Source organism: Lissotriton helveticus, chromosome 4_1 (assembly GCF_964261635.1).
Source record: "Lissotriton helveticus chromosome 4_1, aLisHel1.1, whole genome shotgun sequence".
NCBI classification, from domain to species: domain Eukaryota; kingdom Metazoa; phylum Chordata; class Amphibia; order Caudata; family Salamandridae; genus Lissotriton; species Lissotriton helveticus.
The window spans coordinates 1,072,545,924-1,072,558,050 of NC_136063.1; the positions used below are offsets into that span (position 1 = coordinate 1,072,545,924).

General features: G+C 46.4%; 1 protein-coding gene across 1 annotated transcript in view; it reads left to right on the forward strand.

Annotated features, from left to right (window-relative positions):
• The window catches only part of DNAH5 (dynein axonemal heavy chain 5), a 5,174,212-nt gene that overhangs the window by 5,069,425 nt on the left and 92,660 nt on the right, over positions 1–12,127 (forward strand). The window contains exon 77 of the mRNA XM_078687662.1: positions 7,245–7,397. Within this exon, the coding sequence (XP_078543788.1) occupies positions 7,245–7,397 (153 nt within the window). The remainder of the gene's footprint in view (positions 1–7,244; positions 7,398–12,127) is intronic.

Consider the following 12,127-nt stretch of genomic DNA (forward strand, 5'->3'; position numbering starts at 1 on the left):
TTGTTAAGCCAAACCCATCAATCAGTGTATTCTTCAGGACTTGGTAATTGTTAGCATCCTCAGCTCTAGTAGTGAGGAGCTTATCTCTACCTTTACCTTCAAAGGAGAGCCACAATATAGCTGCCCACTGACTCTGGGGGATGCACTGGACAGTGCAGGCCCTCTCCAAAGCAGTCATCCATTTGTGGATGTCATCCCCTTGTTTAAAGGGGGGCACTATTTTACTCAGGTGTCTAGTATCAAAACTCCTGTCTTTATCCTTAGGGATATTGCTGCCACCAGTGGGGACTACCCCACTCAACTGTTGCTCTCTAGCAAAGGCAAGCTTCTCCTTGGCAAGGGCAAGTTCTTCCCTCTGGATCCTCAGATTAGCCTGTTTCATCCTTGCTTCATGTTCTCTCCTCTGAGGGGGGAGTCATTCTCCTCTGGGGAGAAGTCATTCTCCTCTGAGAAGAGGCATGAGAGTGCACAGATCTATTGGAGTCCCTAGAATGAGACCTGTCTCTTCTAACTAAGCATGGGCGGATTTTGCGGATCCACGATTCACGAATTTGCGGATTCACGGATCGTGGATCCGCAAAATCCGCGGATTATGCGGATCGGCGGATTTGGGGGCGGGGCTTCCTCGAGTGTGTGGGCGGGGCCAAACGGACGGGGCTTCCATGCGAGCGCACATGCCGCTTGTGTGTATAAAAGGTCAGAGACCGATCAGAGCAGCAGAGTAAGAGACAGAAGCCCCTGGTATATTTGGGAAGAAGGCACATCTGCCCAGCCTCCCAACGCTCACGATTGTTTTTAGGGCTGATGAATGAGTCACTGCATTTGCGCTTCAACTAGTTCCAGCGACCAAGTGTGTGTTACTATGCAATCGCGCCGAAGTGCGCAGGGGTCCCTTGAGTGAAATGTCCATCATAGTGGGTAAATGGCGGGAAGACGGTGCATGCCGCTTGTGTGTATAAAAGGTCAGAGACCGATCAGAGCAGCAGATTAAGAGACAGAAGCCCCTGGTCACAGGAACAGCACGGGGATTCCGCTCGTCAAAGTCAAAGATGCAAACGCCTCTGGCGAGCATCACAGCGGATTTTCGATGGTATATTTGGGAAGAAGGCACACCTGCCCAGCCCCCACAACGCTCACGATTGCAGTGTTTCCTGCTGAGGTTTATTTTTTGTGCCAGGACCGTCGTGCCCGAATGAACCCTGCCCTTCATATTTATTCAAGAAGACACCACCGTTTGAATAATTTACGATGGCGCCGGCAAGCTGCCAGCGCCATCCTGCAAAAGTTACTTAATTAGCTTCAACAGGAAGCTCCAACTGATAAAATAAAGCAGGCGCTCGAGCCTCTGCTTTATCTTATCTGTTAGAGCTTCCTGTCGAAGCTAATTAAGTAACCATTTGAGGATGGCGCTGGCAGCTTGCCGGCGCCATCGTAAATGATGTAGGCTTGAACTTTTGACCGCAAAATCCGCTCCGATCGCGGATTGCGGATTCTCGGTAAATTCGCGAGAGTTCGCGGATCGCGGATTTACCGAAAATCCGTAAAATCCGCGATCGGAGCGGATTTTGCGCTCATGCTTACTTCTAACTCCAAAGTTAGGCCTGCTCGGGGTCAGTACTGGGGGTCCCCCAGATCCTTCCCTATGTAGGTCTAAGTTGGCCCTAGTAAGTCTGCTGACTAGCTCAGGACCTTTGTCTGCCTCATCCCCAGAAGGATCCTCTTCATCCTCCTCCTCCTCTACTTCCTCAGTTTCAGGGAGGTCAGGATCACCAAGGGTACCTTCTAAGGCTGGCATGTTCCCATCTGTATGAGAAGCTTTTCTAGCATCATATGTCTCTAAGAGACCTAACAGAAAAGGAGTGGTAGGGTTAGAACCCTGTTTCAATTTCCTGGAGGTACACAATTGTCTCATCTCCTGGGAACTGAGAGCTGCATATCTGGAAAGGACCTGTGGAGGGTCACTAACCCCTAGGGGAGTCTCTGAAGACTCTCCATGGGTAGACATGCTTTCTAGTGAGGTGTAAGTGATGCACCTACCTACACTATGGGTTTTCCTACTGATCCCTTGCTAAGAGTTGTAGTCAGGGTGTGCTAAGCCCTTTCTACTACAACAGCTGGTTCAGTAGAACTCAGAGTATTTCTAAGCTTGTTATATGTACCTACAGTACCTTATGTGATCTTTCAAATGATATTTCAAGATTATACGTGGTAAAAACAACAGCAAGCTCAAATCCCAACCGCTGCACACCAATGTGAGAAGTTGGCCTGATATATGATGCTCACTAGTTCTAGTGATCACCTTGTATCAGTCCAAACAACCCTTATGGTGATTGGTTGTAAGTCAACCTTATAGACCAGCTATCCTAATGGTAGCATGGACAAAGCAGTCTTAGGCTAAACTCTTTTGGCATGTGAAGCCAGCTGTTTTACCACAAGACAACCCCTTGAATACCAGATGAAAGGACACCACACAGGTTGTTATGAAAATAAACAATATATTTATTAATAACAACATCTCTGAACTCTTTATGAGGTCAGAGGGCTAAGCACATGACAATACTACAAGGGAAATACGAGTTCGCACAATATTTACACGTGTGCCTTAGGGGCACGACAAACCATATACTCAAAACAATGGAATGCGAGGAAAGAAAATACTGTAAGGGGATCCAGAGGCTGGAGGATCGCTGGGACTACGCTACGAACTAGGTAAGTAAGGAGCAGGAGGCCCACGGGACTCACGTGCAGAGTGGGAACTCTCACGCGGGATGCGTACCAACGTCTATGGATGCTACAGTTTAGAGAGTTACGGATTCCGGACGAACCCGGCTGGATGGAGGGAAAACAACAGTGGACCTGAACACTAGGATAGTGCACACAGACTTCAGCACCTAGGAGCTTTAGTTACCTAACCCGCAGCCTGCGGGTGCATAGGGCTGAAGTTGCGTCGGGTTTGCTGCGTTGATCCCAGTGATGCCTGAAACAAGGAGTTGCTGGCAGGCAGCCAGATGGTGGAGTCCGGTGGTTCCAAGGATGGAACTGGAAGGAAGAAGTCCTGAAAGGGAAGGGGACAGAGTCTTGGTCACTAGCCAGTGACGGTGCTGGAACCAGGAGGGAACCTGGTGCTGTCGCCGCCGTCAGGTGAAGGAAGGGTCGCTTCTCTCTGTAGCTGCGCGGACCAGGAGCTGCTCTTCACAACCAGACTGGAGGCACAAGCTGTCCCACGTAGTCTGCTGCTGTCAGCGGTGTCGGATCATCGATCTGGACAACAGGCCTTGGCTAATGCAAGCCACGCGGTGGAACAAAGATGGCGTCTGGTGTGGACCAGGAGGGTCCGGGGTGCTTCTCGTTCACAGAGAAGCAAGGGCCAGTCTTGGGAACCAGACTAGCCGTGTTTGATTCTTCGGATCGTCGTCTCAAAGGTCACGAGCCAGCCGGCAAGTGACCAGACAACAGGAGATGCAGCAACCAGGCAAAAGGGCCCCACGCAGATCACGTGGATGCTGGGGGGCTAGTCTTTGGTGCAGGAGCTGCGTCAGTGTGGGGCTTCTCAGTCCCCAGTGCACTCACTCGAGGGTCCCTCGGGGGTCGTGCTGGAAGCGCTGTGTAGGTTTCTTCAAGATGGCTGTCTCTACGTTGCTCGTCGCACCCACGGGTCCCAGCTGTGCTGTGGATGTGGGTAGAGGTCAGAGAGGTCTGGAGGTCCGGGTCTTGTTGAGCTGGATCGTCGGATTCCGGGATGGAAGGACTTTGCAGCAAACCGCACAGGAGCTTGATGGTGCCTGCGAAGCAGGATGGTCACTCCCTGACCATAGGGGAGATTCTTCAGTCTTCTGGTGTCCAGGAGGTCGAAGGTCAAGAGTTCTTCATGGAAGTTGTCAAGAGTAATCTAACTTGGAATGGGACCAGCTCCTACCTTTATTCAGCTAAAGGGGGCTGCACTACGACTAGGTCCCTCCTCTGGGTGGGACCAGGAAGGGGGGTGGTTACACCCCCTATCCTTTGTCCAGTTTCCCGCCAGAGCTGGGGCTGGAGTGCCCCAGCAACTGGTTGGAACCGGTGTATGCACAGGGCACCTTGTGTGCCCCAGGCATGTCTCATTCCTTTCAGCCTTGGCCTACCTAATACACAAAATCCTGTCTGGGGTGGCGCTAGCACCTCCCAAGGCAGGAAACCCTTTGTCTGAGCCTCCCTCGCTGGAAGGACTCCCAGCAGCAGGAGGTCAGACTTGTGTCTGTGGTGGCAGCATCCATCTTGTGATGCTGAGGCTCGAGTTAACTTTAACCGGGGTTTACAGTTACACACATGTCGTGTCCCTCTAGAAGGGTGGATTGCTACCCCCGTCGCCAGAATTGGCGAGGGGGTAGTATTCCAATTCGTATGACACCTTACTCGACATGTTTTGATAATGCTATACCAGAGTTAGCATTTAACCGCGAGGATTATAATGCACTTAAGAGTATATGGTATAGCGTTATCATGGAACAGCTATTAGGACTTGGTTCCGCAAGCTGCAAACGGGCTCAGCTCATGCCAGAGCACCATCTCACATAATTCCAAGCACTCTGCCTTCAGGATTGATAAGGCCTTCTCTAGGAGTGACTGATAGGAATATATGTGTCCATTTTAGGTTTAGATATAGGGAACTATATCTAAAGCAAAGGGTGATTACACCACCTTGCCCCAGCTGTCGTGCAGCCAGTTGTGTCTGTTTAGATGGCCAGCCAGGGGTGGCATAATACATGCTGCAGCCCCTGGTAGGCCCTGGGTACACCTATGCCCTGGATACCTAAGGTATACTGTACAGGGACTGATAAGGTGTCCCAGTACCAATTGGTAAATGCACCTAGGGTACATGGTTGTAATTTTAGAGAGAGAACAGCTAGGCTGTGGGTCTGATTAGCAGGCCCACAGCCAGGGAAAGTCGTAAACCAGTGAAGCAAAAAGCAAAAATCTGGGGTGGCCATGGGATTGCAGACCCCACTCTCCTACACCCACCACCACACGGGGTGCCAGTGCAGTGTATGGATGCAGAAGAGGCGAAGTACTATTTGCTCAGGAGGCTCCAAGCCCACCAGAAGGGATCGTAGATGCCCTTCGCTGTTCGCGGTTCAAGCCGCCTACTGCATCTCCGTGGGCCCCAGGGAAGATGGGGGAGGGCCCTTTCTGTGTATTAAGGGAAATGGGCTACTCAGGCCACCATTCTGGGAGCCCTCCTCCACCTCACCATACCTCCAATATATTCCGCTGATCAAAGCTGGGCCGCCGCTGATCTTGCCTCCCGTGCCCCGCACTCGTTCCGGCTGCTATGCGCTGCTCTCACCAGGTCTCGGGTGTCGTTCACAACGTCTGGTAGGGCCGGCGCCACTTCAGGGGACCCAGCTGACATGATAGGCCGCGAGTGCGCGCTGTGTTCAGAGTACGCGGGCGACACAGGCCGAGCTTGCCGGTCTCCCCTGCGGCAAAACTAAAATTGAGCCCCCTGCTCCAGCGTTTGATCAGGCCCGTCACCTCTAAGGTCTGGAACTACAGGCACAGGCAGTCTTTGGCAATGGGAGTCGGTGGAAGATGTCCCGCTTGCTTTCCGGTGTGTTCCCCTACCGCAGGGAACCGTATTTGGTTGTCGGATTGACGTGGGGAGGACAGGTTTCACATAGCTAGAGGATTAGGCGGCCATTTCACTCCGGGTCTTGCCACGCCCCCATAAAGATCGTTTCTGCCATTTTGGTACAGTGGAACACGTCCACCAATTTGAAATAATTAACTACAAATGTGCATGAAGATACCCTTTAGCCCTTTTGAGATATGCGTTTCAAGATGCAGGTAAAGAACACTGATGTTTCAAGAAGTTACTTGCTTTGTCCCGTTGAGCATAAAAAGTAGTAGTCTACTTTTGTGTGCGGAAGTGGCAGGTCATTTGCCAAAGATTCAAGCCACAGGCTTTGTTTCCGATAGCCATCTTTATATGTCGAGGCTTTTTTAAGTTGTTACTGTGACAAATCCTTGGTGACTTGGTAGGAAACTAAAATATCTGCAAGAAAATTTACCTACAGTGATCACAACTGTACGTTTTCATAGTGTTGTTGGAAATGTCTTCCACTTCTCTTCAACTCATTGGGGAACCCCTCCCTTGATTTGTTTTCTCAATCATCTGATTTTCTATTTCCAACGATGGCACGTATATCTGTAATTTTCTTTTAACAGCCAGTGAATCTCAACAGCTGGTGCACTGTAAAGCCTCCTGCTTGCCCTACATATAATAATTTCTCCAACCCCTCAAAAATCTAAAAGTCTAAAATAAATAGAAAAAAATAGTAAATAAACAAAAGTGCCACTGCAGCTTTTGAAAGCCCATAAAGTAAAAACTGAAAAAAGGCATGAGAGAAAAAATAGGAAGTACATTTGCAGGCAGTTTTTTTAAGACAATGACTGTCATCATCCATGGAACTGGAAAACAGTTTGGGAATAGGTGCCGTTGGGGCTGGTGGAGGATAAATCCTCAATGAGTAAGGAATGGGATGCGAAAGATAATCAGGAAGGTATTGTTCTTTACCAGTCATAGTCATTACTGTATGATCTTGCGAAAACATTTGATCACCTCTTTTAGGCACTCTAATTGTCTGTCCTGGAACAAAGGGCCAATTGCTTTGTGAAATATTGACTGGGGTTCTCTACAGACCCTAAATCCACAGTAGTACTTGTTGGACGTTTCCACTATAGCGTGGAACCAGAGAGGACTATCCTTTCCAGCAAACTGTTTGCATTTGACTTGATTCACAGGCGAAGGAATACTGCAAGATTCAGGCGTGAGGGTGGATGATCAATTTATATGATATGCTGGTGACCTAACCACATGGCTTTGACTGCGCTATAAGTCAATGAAGGTCAAATCAGATAGCAAGGGAATATTCGTGGAGTTGTTGGAATTTGTGGCTATGAAGCAATAAAAATGTATAAAAGGTCTTAAATATCATGAAAAACAGCTATTAGCCCTTACATTCATAGCTTTATCAGCTTGAACTGGCAAATAGAGATATTTACCAAACGCCACATATGATCTTGTCAAGTGTTTTTTGCACCGTGAAAGACGTGTGCACTAGCTGCTACAGAACAAACGGTAGCGCTTTTGTTATTCTTTGTGTATTGTTTACTATCAACATGGAAGATCTCGCATCAATAAGAAAACGTTCAGTAATAAAAATCTCCATGTTATGAAGTTGCTTTCATTCTCTCTCTCTCTTAAGGCTTCTTGGGCTTCGAGCACCCTGGGTTTCTGGTTTACGGAACTTTTGGACCGAAATCATCAGTTTTCTGTCTGGATATCTGAGGGTCGGCCAAACTGCTTTTGGATGACCGGATTCTTTAACCCACAGGGATTTTTAACTGCAATGAGACAGGTACATTCCACTTATAACTTATCCTGTTTATCATTTATGCGTTTTTTAAATGCTAAAGTAAAAATAAAAACACGTAGATGTATGTGGCTTTGTTAATGTGCTAGGCACCTTTGCAGTTCAAGACATGTTATTTTGTTTGGAAATCCCTAGGGCCTCATTTATGAAGCCATGCGTGAGGTTTGCGCTTCCGATGCGTCACTTTTTGTGACGCATCGGCGCCGTAAAACATGCCTCCTGATGCGCACTATTTACAAAGTGACGCATCTAAGCAGATGCGTCACTTTGTAAACCCCTGCGCTACATTATACCTGCGTCAGGTATAATGTATGCAGAGGGGGCGTTCAGCCGCAAAAAGCCTCGTAATAGTGACGCAGTGAAATCTATGAGATTTCACTGCGTCACTTTTAGGATGCTGTTGCGTCAAAATCTTGCGCCTGCCTCACAGCAGGCGTAAGACTGACGCAAGCCCTTTCACATGGGGCTTTCCCCATGTGAAAGGAAGCATTGCTGGAGTTGCGTCAATTTTGTGACAAACTCCAGCAATGCGTCACTTTTGCGCCTACAGATACGTCAGAAATACTGACGTATCTGTAACTCCTTGCGACATGATGCGTCATATTATAAATATGACGCATCAATCATGTCGCAGGGAGAGCGCAGTGAAAAGTGACGCATCGCTGTTTTCACGCAGCGATGCGTCACTTTTCATAAATGAGGCCCCTATTGTCTAAGCAAAGTACACATTGCACAACGTTTGTCCACTGAAGAGTGAAGAATGACATCCTTCTTAAAAATATTAATAAGTCACTGGTGTTGTTACATGCTATTTGATATGTAGACTTATGATCAGTTCTTTGTCGTGATTACTTTTTTCTGACCAATTTTATGTAGGATATGGAAATCTTTTGCTGTTTTGCATTGTAGCATCAACCTTCCATCAGCTATTGATTTTATGTTATTCCTAAGTTTTTCTCACTAATAAAGCAGAACGCATCTACTCTGACAGTTAAACTTGCAGCTTTTGTCAGTGAATTAATTGTATTGGTTTTGTGATGTCAGTCAGTTTGTTGTGAAGGCCCAGTAACCTTGGACCAAAGTTGCGGTTATACTTATTTCACATATTTTCGTCCAAATAATTTTTATGCAGGGGCATCACAAGAACATTGCCTGCATGAATGCAAATATAGTTACCAAAGTTTATATTTTTATCATCACATATTTGATACAGATATACTAATACGGGTATGGAGCAAAATATGGGACATCAGTAATGCTTAAAAAATGACATCCATTAGGCTGGAATGCATTTTATAGCGTGGCATTTTACCTAGCCAGGGTAAATTAAAAACAATAAACCAATCAAAAGTGGTATAAAGTAGACCAAGTTAAGTTAAATATCATCTTAAGCCTTCTCTCACCTAGAGTACGTTTCCACCAAACTACCCCTGGTGCGGGGAATGGAACCCGCTTTATGAAGAAGAAGAATAAATAATGTGCATAAATTGTGTGTTTCAGCTAGGTCATTCAGGGGCATATTATCAAGGGGGTTTATCTCCACTTTTTTGGCTTTAAAAGCCAAGAAAGCGGAGATAAAATTATCTCCCTATTACCTAGCTGTCGCTAACACCAGTTAGCGACAGCTAGTAGGAGATAGCGACCATCTTGGGCCCCACTTTGCATGTCAGTGATATTTATCACTAATGACATGCAAAGTGGGCGTGCCAAGATGTTAGCGACTGGAAACAGTCGCTAACATCGCTATCTCCTATTACCAACTTATGGAGATATTCGCGCTAAGCGCGAATATCTCCAAAAGCTAACACCTGCCCTGAGCAGTTCTTAGCCATGTTATCCAATGGGAGGTGGATAACATGGCTAAGAGCATTAGCTCGGTAATGCATGAATATCGCTGACTTTTCAGCGATATTCATGCATTGCGGCCGTTTTTTATCGCATTTGCGATAAACCTTGATAATAGCAAGGTTTATCTGCGATAATTTCTGACGATGCTTAGCGTTAAAAAATTTGTTGCTAAGCATCGTTAGCGATAAATATCGCTTAACATTGGTAATATGCCCCTCAGTTCAAGACAGGACAGTAGCTAAATTCGCAATAAGTGATCGGTGATATCCATCATTATCAAGAGTCCTGGCTGGAGCCATCTCTCATGAGATACAATAGAGCATAGCTACCTCCATTGGTCAAGTGTTACGGTATTCTGAGATTTAGTACCTGAAGGAGCTCTAAAGAAGCAGAGGGAGGGCAAAGGATTGGGTGGTGGAGGTGTACTGAACTCCAAATATGAATAATGCATTCCTTCAATCCTGCCTATCCATCAAACTGAATTCCTACATGTGTACACTGTAGACCATGGGTACTCACAACATTTTTTCCATGGGCCAAAAGGTTTGGTCTGTGATGTGACCTAGGGCCGCATTGATGTCAGAAGGGTGGCAGTCAGTATTTGGGGGAGAGGACCTGGCGGTAAGGTGGGTATAGTGGAAGCTAAGCATATGCATTTAGCTGTTGAACTGCACAGTGTGAATCCAGAAAACCTGACATTAATCCCGGCTTCCCCACTTAATCAAAGTGTGTGATCCTAGTCAATTGTGTTATTTCACTTCCTCTTCTTTTCCTTTATTATCACATATAAGAAGACCTAGAAAAACATGACTCTAAGATGTGCGCTGTTCGAAACCCCGTTCTGTGTTTGATTTAATAAACTAATATATTGTTCTTGTATAATAGGAAAACAAGACCTCCTAAAGAGTGCACATAACAGACTTGCCTCTTAGTTCACCTTTGGCATCGTTGTCAGGGTGTGGGGAAGAATTAATGGGGTATATTATCAAGGGGTTTATCTCCGCTTTTTTGGCTTTAAAAGCCAAGAAAGCGGAGATAAAATTATCTCCCTATTACCAAGCTGTCGCTAACACCAGTTAGTGACAGCTAATAGGAGATAGCGACCATCTTGGGCCCCGCTTTGCATGTCAGTGATATTTATCACTAATGACATGCAAAGTGGGCGTGCCAAGATGTTAGCGACTGGAAACAGTCGCTAACATCGCTATCTCCTATTACCAACTTTTGGAGATATTCGCGCTAAGCGCGAATATCTCCAAAAGCTAACACCTGCCCTGAGCAGTTCTTCACCATGTTATCCAATGGGAGGTGGATAACATGGCTAAGAGCATTTGCTCGATAATGCATGAATATCGCTGACTTTTCAGCGATATTCATGCATTGCGGCCGTTTTTTATCGCATTTGCGATAAACCTTGCTAATAGCAAGGTTTATCTGCGATAATAATCGCCGATGTGCGGCGATAATTTTTGTCTCTAAACAAGTTAGAGACAAAAATTATAGCTAGTTGTTGGTAATATGCCCCAATGTTTCTAAATTCATGTTTTAAATCGATCACTTTTAAAAAAAAAGACTTATCTGGGAAGATTGGGCTCCACAAGGCATTTTCACCATCAATCAACTAGGCTCAAATAAATTCCCACTAAAATTTGCAAACCTTCAACACACATTCCCTAACTGATTGGGATTTCTACAAATTCTTAAAACTTAAATCCTGCATCTGGAAACTAGAGTACACCGATATAACACCGTTCTTACCTGAATTCTTCAATTAACCAGTCTACACGGGGCACAAAGTCCCAAGAATCTATAAATTTCTATCACCAACATCCCTTAAAAGGGGAACAGCCATTACCACGCAACTTTTACTACGCATACCATTACATCGCATGCGCTTTTTACAACGCATGCAATGTAATGTGTAATGGTAGCTATCCACGTCGTTGTGAGGAAACAGAGGCTGTTTCCTCACAACGACGTGCACCTCTGACGACACAGGAAGCAGGAACCGGGAGCAGAGATGGCGATGCTGGAACCACGAGGAAAGGGGTAAGGCTGATGGTGCTTGGGGTGGGGGCAGTGGTTTAGGGTAGTGTAGGGGTGTAGTAGTGTTTTAGGGTTTAGGGTAGTGTTGGGGTGGGAGTAGTGTGGGTAGTGTTGTAATGTAGAAGTGTTTTACGGTTTAGGGTAGTGTAGGGGTGGGAGTAGTGTTGATAGTGTTGTAGTCTTTTAGGGTTTAGGGTAGTGTTGGGGTGGGAGTAGTATGGGTAGTGTTGTAGTGTAGTAGTGTTTAGGGTAATGTAGGGGTGGGAGTAGTGTTGTGTAATAGTGTGTTAGGGTTTAGGGTAGAGTGGTGGTGGGAGTAGTGTGGGTTGTGTTGTAGTGTAGTAGTGTTTTAGGGTTTAGGGTATGTTGGGGTGGGAGTAGTGTGGGTAGTGTAGTAGTGTTTTAGGGTTAGGGGTTGGAGTAGTGCGGGTAGTGTAGTAGTGTCTTAGGGTTAAGGGTAGTGCAGGGGTTGGAGTAGTGTGGGTAGTGTTGCAGTGTAGTAGGATTTAGGGTAGTGTAGGGGTGGGAGTAGTGTGGGTAGTGTTGTAGTGTCATAGTGTTTTAGGGTAAGGGGTAGTGTAGGGGTGGGAGCAGCGTGGGTAGTGTAGTGTAGTAGTGTTTTAGGGTTAGGGGTAGGGGTTGGAGTAGTGTGGGTAGTGTAGTAGTGTTTTAGGCTTTAGGGTAGTGTAGGGGTTGGAGTAGTGTAGATAGTGTTGTAGTGTTTTAGAGTTTAGGGTAGTGTATGGGTTGGATTAGTGTATTGTGTAGGTTTAGGGGTAGGGTTGCACTTACCTTGCAAATTGTAACCACGAGTATAGCTT